The sequence below is a fragment of the Oncorhynchus clarkii genome, unplaced genomic scaffold (genome assembly GCF_045791955.1).
Source record: "Oncorhynchus clarkii lewisi isolate Uvic-CL-2024 unplaced genomic scaffold, UVic_Ocla_1.0 unplaced_contig_686_pilon_pilon, whole genome shotgun sequence".
Lineage (NCBI taxonomy): Eukaryota > Metazoa > Chordata > Actinopteri > Salmoniformes > Salmonidae > Oncorhynchus > Oncorhynchus clarkii.
In genome coordinates this window covers 139,425-154,814 of record NW_027260849.1, presented here as the reverse complement: position 1 = coordinate 154,814, position 15,390 = coordinate 139,425, and the positions used below count along the sequence as shown (strand labels likewise).

The 15,390-nt window shown below is 43.3% G+C and overlaps 1 protein-coding gene across 1 annotated transcript in view; it reads right to left on the bottom strand.

Moving 5' to 3' along the window:
• Positions 1-2,965: 2,965 nt before the first annotated feature.
• Positions 2,966-15,390, bottom strand: part of LOC139401908 (cytoplasmic phosphatidylinositol transfer protein 1-like) — a 131,742-nt gene continuing 119,317 nt past the window's right edge. Inside the window, exons 7-9 of the mRNA XM_071145916.1 lie at positions 10,563-10,718; positions 7,660-7,723; positions 2,966-3,951 (exon numbers count right to left, since the gene is read on the bottom strand). Of these exons, the coding sequence (XP_071002017.1) occupies positions 3,635-3,951; positions 7,660-7,723; positions 10,563-10,718 (537 nt within the window). The 3' untranslated portion in view covers positions 2,966-3,634. The remainder of the gene's footprint in view (positions 3,952-7,659; positions 7,724-10,562; positions 10,719-15,390) is intronic.

The following is a 15,390-nucleotide window of genomic DNA, read 5'->3' as shown; positions in this document are numbered from 1 at the left end:
ACTGCAGTGCGAGAGGTGTCACTGCAGACCCTGGTTCGATCCCGGGCTGTAACACAACCGGCCGTGATTGGGAGACCTACAGGGCGGCACACAAGTGGCCCAGCGTCGTCTAGTTTGGCTGGGGTAGGCTGTCATTGTACATAACAATTTGCTCTTAATTGACTTGCCTAGTTCAATAAAGAACAAATACCTACTGTAACGACCCTGGCTTTATAAGCGCGGATATAAGTCTTTATAAGAGCTGGACTTCGGGCTAGAAGGTTGAGGGTTCGAGACCTGCTCCCTGCCTGTTTCATTACATTGGTGTCAGAAGTGGGATCGGTCCTTGCATCCACGAACTTGCGTGTGCTTGGCCAGTGAGAGTGTTCCTATAAGACGTTGAGTCACAAGCTAAAACGAGGACGCGCTCTTTAAATGGAGGGAGTTGTGTAACAACCCTGTGTTTATATGCACGGATATCCACTCTCCCACTTGAGCATGCTGCTCAGTCAATAGCACGCTGGACTTCGGGCTACAAGGTTGAGGGTTCGAGACCTGCTTCCTGCCTGTTTCAAAACAATACTTTATCTGCCTCTGTCACTCCAGTATCCCTGCACATTGTAAATATGGTACTGGAACTGACCCTGTATATAGTATACTTACAAACTTTCTTGTTTTTTTATTTTTATTTCTTGTGTTTTTGTTCTACATTGTTATTTTTTGTATTATTCTTATTGATTACTGCATTCTTGGGATTAGACCTGGCAAGAAAGGCATTTCACTGTGCATTTGACATTAACACTTCATCAAATCAAATCAAATTGTATTAGTCACATGCGCCAAATACAACAGGTGTAGACCTTACAGTGAAAAGTTTACTTACGAGCCTCTAACCAACAATGCAGTTAAAAAATATATGGATAAGAATAATAAATATAAGTAACAAATAATTAAAGAGCAGCAGTAAAATAACAATAGCAAGACTATATACAGGGGGGTACCGGTACAGAGTCAATTTGCGGGGGCACTGGTTCGTTGAGGTAATATGTACATGTAGGTAGAGTTATTAAAGTGACTATACATAGATGATAACAACAGAGAGTAGCAGCGGTGTAAAAGGGGGGGGGGGGGGGGGGCGGGGGGGCGGCAATGCAAATAGTCTGGGTGACCATTTGATTAGATGTTCAGGAGTCTTATGGCTTGGGGGGTAGAAGCTGTTAGAATCCTCCTGGACCTAGACTTGGCGCTCCAGTACCGCTTGCCGTGAGGTAGCAGAGAGAACAGTCTATGACTAGCCTAGCTGGAGTCTTTGACAATTTTTAGGGCCTTCCTCTGACACCGCCTGGTATAGAGGTCCTGGATGGCAGGAAGCTTGGCCCCGGTGATGTACTGGGCCGTTCGCAGTACCCCCCGGTGATGTACTGGGCCGTTCGCAGTACCCTCTGTAGTGCCTTGCGGTCGGAGGCTGAGCAGTTGCCATACCAGGCAGTGATGCAACCAGTCAGGTTGTCATGCTCTCGATGATGCAGCTGTAGAGCCTTTTGAGGAAATGCTCCAAAAACAAATGCTCCAAAAACACCCAAATACATCCTTTTAGAAACAAAAACACTGTTAGTATAGCATGAAATTGTGTCATTCCGGACTTTATATTCCATTTATTGCGACTCGAGCTGCTTCCCCAATCCAGCTGTTCCATTCTTTGTGTAGCCTGCTGCTACAGGTAACTGACGAAATGAAAGAAACCCCAACATAAAGTGTCTTAATAGGGTGTTGGGCCACCATGAGCCAGAACAGCTTCACTGTGCCTTGGCATAGATTCTACAAGTGTCTGGAACTTCCTGTGTGGTAGCACCTGCTTTCAATATACTTTGTATTCCTCATTTACTCGTGTTTCTTTTGTTTTGGCAGTTACATGTAGAATGGACAGAGAGGTATCACTCGAGTCTCAACAAAATGGAATATAATGTTGCAGAAGTAAGAAATAACACAATTTAATGTGTACAACACGTGAAGACTTGCATTACTATATTTAAAGCTTTTCTGTTTCTAAAAGTGTTTTTCCCGCCTTTGTTCATGTTGTTTCAGAGCCCCCATAGTGCACAACTAGGATAAGGAAATTAATCATTGGTTGGGGGTAAGTTTCTCAAAAACAAGTGAAATCACATAAAAAGTGTCTGGACCCTTCCACAACATGCTATTTACATAAACAATGTAGGTTGGTTGTAAAAAAGCTATAGCAAGGACCCTACCCCAATGTACAATAAGCATCCAGTGACTGCAAGTCACAAGTTGACCCTACTAACCTAACCCATGTGTCACTTCAGTTTAATAAACTAAACAAGAAACTGATGAACTACAGATATCACAATTCCCCCACGTATTGTCATTTCGTTTATATGAATGACACCAGATGTTTGAGCAATAGTTAATTTATTGATTTGATATAAAACACAACAACAACATGATTGCAAATTCATGACTTAAATCATCCCTAAAAGCCAAATCACAACATTGATCAGATGTTTTGTCCTGTCGTAGTCTGTAACCAGCAAAGGGAAAGCCCCATACCGTATAGAAGACAGACATTTCAAAGGTACATTTTCTCCCCAGTTTAAAAGAAAAGCAGAGGCTGGATATTCAGACCATGCATTTTTCTATATGTCTTTAAAAGGGCACCATGGCCAACAAAACCATACCAACAGAATTCAGATTCAGAAAGAGAACGCCTCCACTTTAGAGGTCTACACAGACCTCTTTCTCTCTCTCCAATGCAGAGATTACAGCAATTCCATAGCATTGAAAGACATCAATGAATTCAGCATTTTTACAATAGATAACTCTTAAATATACATATTTACAAAACAAAACACAGGATAAAATAAACCTCTCCTGAAATCCACCGTTTTACTCTGTCCACAGCGACCTACAACAAACCATGAATAACAACCAACACACAATTACATCTGAAATGACATGGCGTCAATTTCCAACCAATAAGAGGGCTTGACTGCAAGGAGAGAGGAGGAAATGAGTTTGATCATCCCACACATTTATATCCATATGAAGAAAGATTGAGTGTGCTGATTGAAGAGTCTATTTATCAGATCTCTGTGTATCTAGGTAACAAACCCTGAGATACAGTATCAACTGAGATGAAAGAGGACTGAGACACTGAAGAGAAGCAAAGTATTCAGAGGAATGTGAACTAAATTAAATCAGACTATAATTGACCTCCACATGAGCTTTCTGGCTGGTAGATGGTGCTGGTTGCTGTGTTTTGATGGGACCAATGGAGAGGTTCAAGAGGTTTTTAAAAGACACTCAGTGTGTGTGTGTGTGTGTGTGTGTGTGTGTATGTGCGTGAGTGTGTGTTTGCGCGTACATGTATTTGGTGTGTGCCTTGAGACTCCTCTCCAAGTGTTGCGTGGTGATCAGACTGACTCTCTCTCTGCAAAAGCAGACCAAGACACAGTTAGTTGGTGACAGTAGCTGGCTTCAGGGTGATACCAGCAACTGTCTGTGGAGAGGCGTTTACCACACCACCAAGTTACAGGAGGTCTGTGAACAACACTCCCTTTTACATAAGTTGTCTAGGGGACAAAATGGCCACTCCCTGAATGTAGATAGGTGTATACCACACCTATGGGTCCCCCTCTCATTCAGGCTGGGGGCTAGGGGTTGAGCCCCAGGAGAAGATGCTAGCCAGCCTGAAGCCTGAGTCCCTGCGATTGGGGTCGGGGAGGGTCAAGGTCTCTGGGGCTGACTTCTTCCTGGGTCGGTCCTTGGGCACGGAGAGGTACTCTGGAGGCTCCGTGGAGAGGGGGGTGGAGGGGGCGCTGGAGGGCCCGTTGCGGGCCACTGAGGCCAAGGGGGTCTCGGTGATGGAGATGGATGGGGGGAAGGGGCCGATCTTACGGTTGGTGGCCTCCTGGGTGGCCCGCTCGTACTCTCTCACCTCGTCCATGGTCATTTCTTCAGGGGGGGAGAGAGAGGGATATATTTCAACCCCATGACATCTACTGTATGTCTTAGCATTGTAGTGTAATAACACAATTACATTATACAGTAAATACGTATCTGACTTCAGCTGTTGCATTTAAAAGAGCTTCCATTTCAAAGGCTCTTGGAGATGAATACAAGCAATACATGAAAGGATGCTCCCTGCTCTGAACACAAATCTGAATTCGTAATCAGTTGTGTGTGTTCCAAAGGAGACACAGTAACAATGTCATCATCCTCGCTCACAAGTGTGTGTGTGTGTGTGTGTGTGTGTACGTGTGTGAGTGTGTCAAATAAAATAAAATTCATCACATGCTTTGTAAAAAACATGTGTAGACTAACAGTGAAATGCTAACAGTGACTTGCTCACTTGTGTGTGTGTGTGTGTGTGTGTGTGTGTGTGTGCTTGTGTATGTGTGTGTGCTTGTGTATGTGTGTGTGTTTGGGCCCGTACACGTGTTCTGTGCTGTTCCGGTAGGACAAACAAAGCATGAAGTTTGATGCAGTCAATGACAATGCATGAACGTTTGAGTGCGTTTGAATGGATGACATGAAATGAGTCAGAGAGGAAGAGGGAGATGAGTCACCAGCAGACAGAGAAACAGTGAAGGAAGAGTGAAGACAAGTCACAAGGCTCTCTACCATGTTCAGTGATGGCGGTGGGTGGCAGGTGAGTTTATGCTGTGGTATGCTGTGGTTGTTGGACATGGCCAACTCTAATGCATGTGTTTCTCGTACTCCTGCACATCATCCCAAGTTATATCTGTTGAGATGTTCCAGACCACCACCACGCCACCTGTTAGCTAGCTAGGGCACTTGGTGCAGGAGGAGGTCTTGTGGGAAGGGTCGGCAAGAGGTCAGGTGGTCACAACCATAAAGAGCTGAGGAAGTTGGCGTAGTCTGCGGGTAGTTAACCATTAGTGACAAACACTTGCACTTTCAATTGATATTCTCAATTGAGAAGTATTTAAATCAAAGACTTTACCTGGCTCTGGGAAACCAGCCCCTTGGTGAGATAGAGTACGTACTGGGCAGGTATGGATATAGGTTAAAGGCCCAATGCAGACATTTTTTATCTTAATATCAAATCATTTTGGGGTAACAATTAAGTACCTTACTGTGATTGATTTCAATTAAAATGGTAAAATAGAAACAAAAATTGTATCTTAGAAAATAACAATTTCTCAAGCAATAATTTTTCTAGGACTGTCTGGGAGAACTGAAAACCAGCTGTTATTGGCAGAGAGGTTTGGAACTTTCTTATCAGTCTATGAACTAATTTACCACCTGGTGATGTCACCAGGCAGGCCAATACTCCATCCCATCAAAACAGGCTGACATTTTAGATAGTCATAATGTTAATCTTATCATAATGTTCAGAATTTAACAGTATTATTCCAACCTCATACACTCTTAGAAAATAATATGCTATATAAAACCTTACAGGGTTCTTTGGCTGTCCGCATAGGAGAACCCTTTGAAGAACACTTTTTGGTTGCAGGTAAAACTCTTTTGGTTCCAGGTAGAAGCCTTTCTACACAGGGTTCTACATGTAAACAAAAGTGGTTCTATCTAGAACCAAAACAGGTTGTTCCTGGAACTAAAAAGGGTTCTCCTATGGGGACAACTGAAGAATCCTTTTGGAACCATTTTTTTTTGTAAGAGTGTAGTGTGGAAATATATATAAAACACAGAAAATCACATTTTTGACTGCACTGGGCCTTTAATGTGAAGTGGAGCAGCGCATTAGTGGGTGGACACAGGGTGGTTTGATATAGTGGTGGTTTATGGTATAAGATACACGCTCTCAGGAATATTATTAGACAAGCCTTAGTAATGTAGGCTGTGGAAAACCACAATGCAAGGATGGAGGGAAGGACCACTGCTGTACAACAGGGCCGTGTTCGTTTAGGGCACACAACGTTTGAAAATGTTTTGCAACAGAAAATCAAAACGTGTTTTTATTATTGGACAGGTAGTCCCTCTGATTCAGTTGATTTACTTCTGTTTGGTGCTAAATTAATATGACCCAGATGATATACAGCCCACAGGAGGTTGGTGCCACCTTAATTGGGGAGGGCAGGCTCGTGGTAATGACTGGAGTTGGTGGTATTGTATCAAATGTGTTTGATGCATTCCATTCACTCTGTTCCAGCCACTATTATGAGCCGTCCTCCCCTCAGTGGCCTCCAGTGATACAGCCACTTTCACTGAATCTCCCACAGCTCTTGGAGGATGCAATCTAGATTGACCTAAGGCTATAGTGTATCTACTCTGCTAATTATGTACTGTATACTAGTTCATGTTATATGTGAATAGGGATAAAGAGCAGGCTCGTGTGGTCTTAAATGTTCCTCTATCATTAAAGCCAGGCTCCGTAAGTCCCAAATAAAATAGCTACTGACTCTTGGCATACTGCCACATTCTCTCATCTTATGACCCATACAGTACTGAGTCAAGTGCTCTCTGTACCTGTGTGCACACTCTCTGAATCATTATCTTGCAGTGGATACATCTCAAGTGGGAGCTTCTCTGATGAAGGTCAGCGAGAAAGCGTATTGGTTGTGAGAAATGGGCTTTATATATATATTTTTTATTAACCTTTATTTAACTAGGCAAGCCAGTTAAGAACAAATTCTTATTTACATTGACGGGGACTGGGGCCTGGGATTAAAAATAACATTTATAAATACTGAATCAATCAATAATGAATCATTATTGTTATAATTAAGAATGTTTATGTTCCTTCTCCATGACAATCGTGATGCGTCAGCTTTTCAAAAACACAAAGTTAAGTACATAATTCAAAATGTACAAAAGAGTGGTCTGGCCTATCAATTGTCTTTTTTCCTCAAATAAAAGGCTGCTAACAAATGTAACAACAGGGTGAGAAGTGTAGTTTCAGTCAGATCTGCATTCAAATACTGTTAGAAATTATTTGAAATAGTGAAGCTGTGGTTGATTGAGCTGGCCTGTTGCATTGGAACTAATAAAAAAGTATTGGAAATACAAACCCCGCCCACCTGGCCCTCCAGGCAGGTTAAAGCAAACGCTTAAGCTATTTGAAATAGTGTAGTGTTGAACTCAGGTCTTATTGCAGTGTACCTTGTGTTTGACCATCCTGGCCACACAGATCCATTTTATAAGCCGTTTGCTCATGTTGAAACAGTGAAGCAAATCAATGAAACACTGAAGACATGAAATTCTCAGACTAAAAACCTCATACAAAATAATGGTTATTAACACAAATCAATGCTTGTATAGATGAGTTACTGACATTTTGAGATAGCTTTCAGGAAACAGTCAAATGAACACAAACTCAAATATACAGATAATAGATAGTAGCAGTGCTTGGTGCCGTGGCCAAGGTCCTACATTAGGCAGAGCGAAGATCATGGTCACATAGAAGTAGATAGTAGTTATGCGCCAGAGGCTGGTCTAGCAGGTAACTGGGCCACTGCACTAGATACATGTCACCCCTCAGTGTGGGTAAGAATCCTGGCCCCAGCACTAGTCTGCATCTCCCTCCCTCTCCATCTCCTTACTCACTAAAATACAAATACTATGAAATATACATTTTAATAATAATAATAATATATATGTACACACAGTATAAACAAGCTAGCTCACATCTGAGCATACATGTCAACTAACTGGGACAGAGACAAGATGCAAACTCACCAATCCACTCATCCACCCAGGCAAAGGCTTGTCTGTGTCCTAGGAGCAGGACGTCACGGATAACCTGAGGATGGAGAGAGAAGGACAAGGAAGGTAAAGAGGGAGGGAGGGAGGGAGGGAGGGAGGGAGGGAGGGAGGGAGGGAGGGAGGGAGGGAGGGAGGGGTGGAGGGAAAGGAGGTTAGAAGAGCTTAGTGAGAGGACAGGTGAGTCAGAGAGGAAAGGAAGCTAGAAGACTTAGTGAAAGGACAGGTGTGTCAGAGAGGAAAGGAAGCTAGAAGACTTAGGGAGAGGACAGGTGCGTCAGAGAGGAAAGGAAGTTAGAAGACTTAGGAAAGGACAGGTGAGTCAGAGAGGAAAGGAAGCTAGAAGACTTAGTGAGAGGACAGGTGAGTCAGAGAGGAAAGGAAGCTAGAAGACTTAGTGAGAGGACAGGTGAGTCAGAGAGGAAAGGAAGCTAGAAGACTTAGGGAGAGGACAGGTGAGTCAGAGAGGAAAGGAAGTTAGAAGACTTAGGGAGAGGACAAGTAGGTCAGAGAGGAAAGGAAGTTAGAATACTTAGTGAGAGGACAGGTGAGTCAGAGAGGAAAGGAAGCTAGAAGACTTAGTGAGAGGACAGGTGAGTCAGAGAGGAAAGGAAGCTAGAAGACTTAGTGAGAGGACAAGTGAGTCAGAGAGGAAAGGAAGCTAGAAGAGTTAGTGAGAGGACAGGTGATTCAGAGAGGAAAGGAAGTTAGAATACTTCTTGAGAGGACAGGTGAGTCAGAAAGGAAAGGAAGCTAGAAGACTTAGTGAGAGGACAGATGAGTCAGAGAGGAAAGGAAGCTAGAAGACTTAGTGAGAGGACAGGTGAGTCAGAGAGGAAAGGAAGCTAGAAGACTTAGTGAGAGGACAGGTGAGTCAGAGAGGAAAGGAAGTTAGAAGACTTAGGAAGAGGACAGGTGAGTCAGAGAGGAAAGGAAGTTAGAAGACTTAGGGAGAGGACAAGTAGGTCAGAGAGGAAAGGAAGTTAGAATACTTAGTGAGAGGACAGGTGAGTCAGAGAGGAAAGGAAGCTAGAAGACTTAGTGAGAGGACAGGTGAGTCAGAGAGGAAAGGAAGCTAGAAGACTTAGTGAGAGGACAAGTGAGTCAGAGAGGAAAGGAAGCTAGAAGACTTAGTGAGAGGACAGGTGATTCAGAGAGGAAAGGAAGTTAGAATACTTATTGAGAGGACAGGTGAGTCAGAAAGGAAAGGAAGCTAGAAGACTTAGTGAGAGGACAGATGAGTCAGAGAGGAAAGGAAGCTAGAAGACTTAGTGAGAGGACAGGTGAGTCGGAGAGGAAAGGAAGCTAGAAGACTTAGTGAGAGGACAGGTGAGTCAGAGAGGAAAGGAAGCTAGAAGACTTAGTGAGAGGACAAGTGAGTCAGAGAGGAAAGGAAGCTAGAAGACTTAGTGAGAGGACAGGTGAGTCAGAGAGGAAAAGAAGCTAGAAGACTTAGTGAGAGGACAGGTGAGTCAGAGAGGAAAGGAAGCTAGAAGACTTAGTGAGAGGACAGCTGGGTCAGAGAGGAAAGGAAGCTAGAAGAGTTAGGGAGAGGACAAGTGAGTCAGAGAGGAAAGGAAGCTAGAAGACTTAGGGAGAGGACAGGTGAGTCAGAGAGGAAAGGAAGCTAGAAGACTTAGTGAGAGGACAGGTGAGTCAGAGAGGAAAGGAAGCTAGAAGACTTAGTGAGAGGACAGGTGAGTCAGAGAGGAAAGGAAGTTAGAAGACTTAGTGAGAGGACAGGTGAGTCAGAGAGGAAAGGAAGCTAGAAGACTTAGTGAGAGGACAGGTGAGTCAGAGAGGAAAGGAAGTTAGAAGACTTAGAGAGGAAAGGAAGTTAGAATACTTAGTGAGAGGACAGGTGAGTCAGAGAGGAAAGGAAGCTAGAAGACTTAGTGAGAGGACAGGTGAGTCAGAGAGGAAAGGAAGCTAGAAGACTTAGTGAGAGGACAAGTGAGTCAGAGAGGAAAGGAAGCTAGAAGACTTAGTGAGAGGACAGGTGATTCAGAGAGGAAAGGAAGTTAGAATACTTATTGAGAGGACAGGTGAGTCAGAAAGGAAAGGAAGCTAGAAGACTTAGTGAGAGGACAGATGAGTCAGAGAGGAAAGGAAGCTAGAAGACTTAGTGAGAGGACAGGTGAGTCGGAGAGGAAAGGAAGCTAGAAGACTTAGTGAGAGGACAGGTGAGTCAGAGAGGAAAGGAAGCTAGAAGACTTAGTGAGAGGACAAGTGAGTCAGAGAGGAAAGGAAGCTAGAAGACTTAGTGAGAGGACAGGTGAGTCAGAGAGGAAAAGAAGCTAGAAGACTTAGTGAGAGGACAGGTGTGAGAGGACAGGTGAGTCAGAGAGGAAAGGAAGTTAGAAGACTTAGTGAGAGGACAGGTGAGTCAGAGAGGAAAGGAGGTTAGAAGACTTAGTGAGAGGACAGGTGAGTCAGAGAGGAAAGGAAGCTAGAAGACTTAGGGAAAGGCCAGGTGAGTCAGAGAGGAAAGGAAGCTAGAAGACTTAGTGAGAGGACAGGTGAGTCAGAGAGGAAAGGAAGCTAGAAGACTTAGTGAGAGGACAGGTGAGTCAGAGAGGAAAGGAGGTTAGAAGACTTAGTGAGAGGACAGGTGAGTCAGAGAGGAAAGGAAGCTAGAAGACATAGTGAGTCAGAGAGGATGAACTTTAAGAGTTGTTCTCTGTCTTTCTTTCACTCCTCCACCAGTTAATGTTAGCCATGTGTGTCCCTGTATGAGTAATGCTGTGTGTGATGTTAGGGAAAGAGACCCTTAGGCAAGGAGAGGGACAGCTCAGAGGGGGAATAGGTAGGGGTGGAGGGGGCTATATTGAATTGTGTGTGTGAATACAGAAATGGTGGGTGGACATAACTGGACTGACCTTGTGTACAAACTGCTCCACCCGTGTCTGAAGACCCCACACCTCGAACTTGACTGTCACCAGTTTGTAGGAGCACATGATGGGTTCCTGGTTGTCGATCCAGCCCTCCTGCAGAACACCCCGGTCTGTCTTCTCTGATTTAAAGTACCGCAAGTCCTACAGGGAACCATGGAAACACAGTATGGACAGTATTAAAGCTACAGACCGGGATTGGTACATCCAATGTTGGACATCTTTTGACATAGTGACATTGAAGAATATAACTTTCACATACCTCATGAGCTTAGTGCCACTGTCTCACCTCATTGTTTTGTCTCTATACAGGAATGCAATTCAATTCCTGACCCAATGAGTTTTGCAGTAAACATTCTGACAAGAATGAATGAACCATGTTTCTTTGTCCAGCAGTCCAGCAGAATGGATGGTAGGTACCAGGTGGGTACAAGTCTCATGGAGAGCTCAGCCTGGAGCAGCCCGCTGGGGGGGGGGTTCTCATTACAAACAGTACCCATTACGCATGAATTAATCACACTTCCCTGGGGACTGTAATGCTCATTAGCAAGGTCAGGTGTCTCACTGTTGGGAGGGTGAGAAGGGATGCATCTCACACGCACGTACACAGAAACACACACACACACACACACACACGCACGCACACACACACACACACACACACACACACACACACACACACACACACACACGCATGCACACACACGCATGCACACAGAAACACACACACACTTTACGTGATTGCAGATGAGACGCGTTATAACGTTTGGTTAGGTTGGGTCAGAGGTGAGTGTGTGTGTGTGTGTGTGTGTGGGGGGGGGGTTGTATATAAGCTATTTTATGTGCACAGTCAACTTTTCAGGTGCTTCTTGATCATGTGACCTTACCAGGAGAGAACTCTGGGACTAGATGGTATACAGTTACGAACAGAATTGACTTTATGTAGCAGGTTAGGATAACTTACGCAGCAGGATAGGATAATTAACCTAGCAGGTTAGAATAACTTACGCAGCAGGATAGGATAATTAACCTAGCAGGTTAGAATAACTTACGCAGCAGGATAGGATAATTAACCTAGCAGGTTAGAATAACTTACACAGCAGGATACGATAATTAACCTAGCAGGTTAGGAGAACTTACACAGCAGGATACGATAATTAACCTAGCAGGTTAGGAGAACTTACGCAGCAGGATAGGATAATTAACCTAGCAGGTTAGGAGAACTTACGCAGCAGGATAGGATAATTAACCTAGCAGGTTAGGAGAACTTACACAGCAGGATACGATAATTAACCTAGCAGGTTAGGAGAACTTACACAGCAGGATACGATAATTAACCTAGCAGGTTAGGAGAACTTACCCAGCAGGATACGATAATTAACCTAGCAGGTTAGGAGAACTTACACAGCAGGATACGATAATTAACCTAGCAGGTTAGGAGAACTTACGCAGCAGGATACGATAATTAACCTAGCAGGTTAGGAGAACTTACGCAGCGGGATACAATAATTAACCTAGCAGGTTAGGAGAACTTACGCAGCAGGATACGATAATTAACCTAGCAGGTTAGGAGAACTTATACAGCAGGATACGATAATTAACCTAGCAGGTTAGGAGAACTTACGCAGCAGGATATGATAATTAACCTAGCAGGTTAGGAGAACTTACGCAGCAGGATACGATAATTAACCTAGCAGGTTAGGAGAACTTACACAGCAGGATAGGATAATTAACCTATCAGGTTAGAAGAACTTACACAGCAGGATACGATAATTAACCTAGCAGGTTAGGAGAACTTACACAGCAGGATACGATAATTAACCTAGCAGGTTAGGAGAACTTATACAGCAGGATACAGCAGGTTAGGAGAACTTACGCAGCAGGATATGATTAACCTAGCAGGTTAGGAGAACTTACACAGCAGGATACGATAATTAACCTAGCAGGTTAGGAGAACTTACACAGCAGGATAGGATAATTAACCTATCAGGTTAGAAGAACTAATACGATAATTAACCTAGCAGGTTAGGAGAACTTACACAGCAGGATACGATAATTAACCTAGCAGGTTAGGAGAATTTATGCAACAGGATACAATAATTAATCCAGATAGGTTAGGAGAACTTAAGTAGCAGAATAGGACAATTGTCACGCCCTGACCTTAGAGATCCCTGTTTATTCTCTATATTTTGGTTAGGTCAGGGTGTGACTAGGGTGGGTACTCTAGTTTTTGTATATCTATGTTTTCTTTTTCTTTGCTGGCCTAGTATGGTTCCCAATCAGAGGCAGCTGTCTATCGTTGTCTCTGGTTGGGGATCATACTTAGGCAGCCCTTTTTCCCACCTTCAGTTGTGGGATCTTGTCTTTGTTTGTTGCATGGGTTGCACTCCTAAGCTTTTCGATCGTTGTATTGTTTATTGGTGTATTTTTATGGTTCACATTTTAATAAAATATGATGAACTCAAATCACGCTGCGCCTTGGTCTCTACCCTTAACAATGAACGTTACAACAATTAACCTAGCAGGTTAGGAGAACTTACGGAGGAGGATAGGACAATTAACCTATCAGGTTAGGATAATTTATGGAGCAGGATAGGACAATTAACCTAGCAGGTTAGGAGAACCTACGGAGCAGGATAGGACAATTAACCTATCAGGTTAGGATAATTTATGGAGCAGGATAGGATAATAACCTAGCAGGTTAGGAGCATTAGGTTAAGGTTAGGACAATGGTTAGGCTTAGGGTTAGTTGAAATGCTACAATTCTCCCCTAAACCACCAACAAATTTACATTTTGACGATTTATGTGTCACTTTCGGCTTTAGAAGCTTCTGATAGGCTAATTGACATAATTTGAGTCAATTGGAGGTGTGCCTGTGGATGTATTGAAAGGCCTACCTTCAAAATCAGTGCCTCTTTGCTTGACATCATGGGAAAATCAAAAGAAATCAACCAAGAATTCAGAAAAAAGTTGTAGACCCCCACAAGTCTGGTTCATCCTTGGGAGCAATTTCCAAACACCTGACGGTACCACGTTCATCTGTACAAACAATAGTACGCAAGTATAAACACCATGGGACCACGCAGCCGTCATACCGCTCAGGAAGGAGACGCGTTCTGTCTCCTAGAGATGAACGTACTTTGGTGCCAAAAGTGCAAATCAATCCCAGAACAGCAGCAAAGGACCTTGTGAAGATGCTGGAGGAAACAGGTACAAAAGTAGCTATATATCCACAGTATAACGAGTCCTATATCGACATAACCTGAAAGGCAGCTCAGCAAGAAAGAAGCAACTGCTCCAAAACCGCCATAAAAAAGCCAGACTACGGTTTGCAACTGAACATGGGGACAAAGATTGTACTTTTTGGAGAAATGTCCTCTGGTCTGATGAAACAAAAATAGAACAACACCATCCCAACTGTGAAGCATGGGGGTGGCAGCATCATGTTGTTGGGGTGCATTGCAGCAGGAGGGACTGATGCACTTCACAAAATAGATGTCATCATGAGAAAAGAAAATTATGTGGATATATTGAAGCAACATCTCAAGGCATCAGTTAAGAAGTTAAAGCTTGGTCGCAAATGGGTCTTCCAAATGGACAATGACCCCAAGTATACTTCCAAAGTTGTGGCAAAATGGCTTAAAAGGACAACAAAGTCAAGGTATTGGAGTGGCCATCACAAAGCCCTGAACTCAATCCTATATAAAATTTGCGAGCAGAACTGAAAACGCGTGTGCGGGCAAGAAGGCCTATACACCTGACTCAGTTACACCCGCTCTGCCAGGAGGAATGGGCCATAATTCACCCAACTTATTGTGGGAAGCTTGTGGAAGGCTACTTGAAACGTTTGACCCAAGTTAAACAATTTAAAGGCAATGTTACGAAATACTAATGGAGTGTATGTAAACTTCTGACCCACTGGGAATGTGATGAAATAAATAATTCTCTCTACTATTATTCTGACATTTCACATTCTTAAAATAAAATGATGATCCTATCTGACCTAAGACAGGGAATTTTTATTAGGATTAAATGTCATTGTGAAAAACTGAGTTGAAATGTATTTGGCTAAGGTGTATGTAAACTTCCGACTTCAACTGTATATCATTGTTCTGGTATAATGTGAATTTGGGTTGCAAAATTCCAGCAACTTTCCCAAAATTCCCAGGTTTCTGTAAATCCTGGTTGGAATATTCCAATGTATTTGTTTATTCTCTCCTGATTCCAGGAATATTCCAACCAGGATTTCTGGAAAATATGAGAATTTGGGGAAATTTACCAGAATTTTGCAGCCCTAGCTTAATGTAATAGTATGACCATTTGTCTCTTTGTACTTACATTTGAACAATGACAGGTGAAACGTTACTGCAGTTGGCAACATATAAGACTAAGTCTATGCTCTCCTGAACACAGCAGTTATCAGGGATCTAAAACTGGCTCAGATCAAATCAAATATATTTAAATAGGCTGGTTGACATTGTATTGTATTCCAGAAAAAAGCATCTGGTGGCTAGGGCATCAATCCCCGTCCTCTGGTCAAACATAAAAGACAGATCCATTGCTGTCCCCCTGACTCTAATAACAGACATGGTATTAGAGCCCCCCCACACACACACACGTATGGAGAGGCAGATAGCCAGTTGGTGGAGTGAGAAGCTTTAAGAGGCTGTTTGAGGAAGATAACGCCGTGTATTCCTCCATTCCTCCACCCCCTTCCCTCCATCCACCCCTACATCAACCCTCCCTGAGGCTTATGAAGAGAAAAGAATGGAACGTGTAGGAGAGCAGGGACACAGCAGTGAACATGGTTAATGG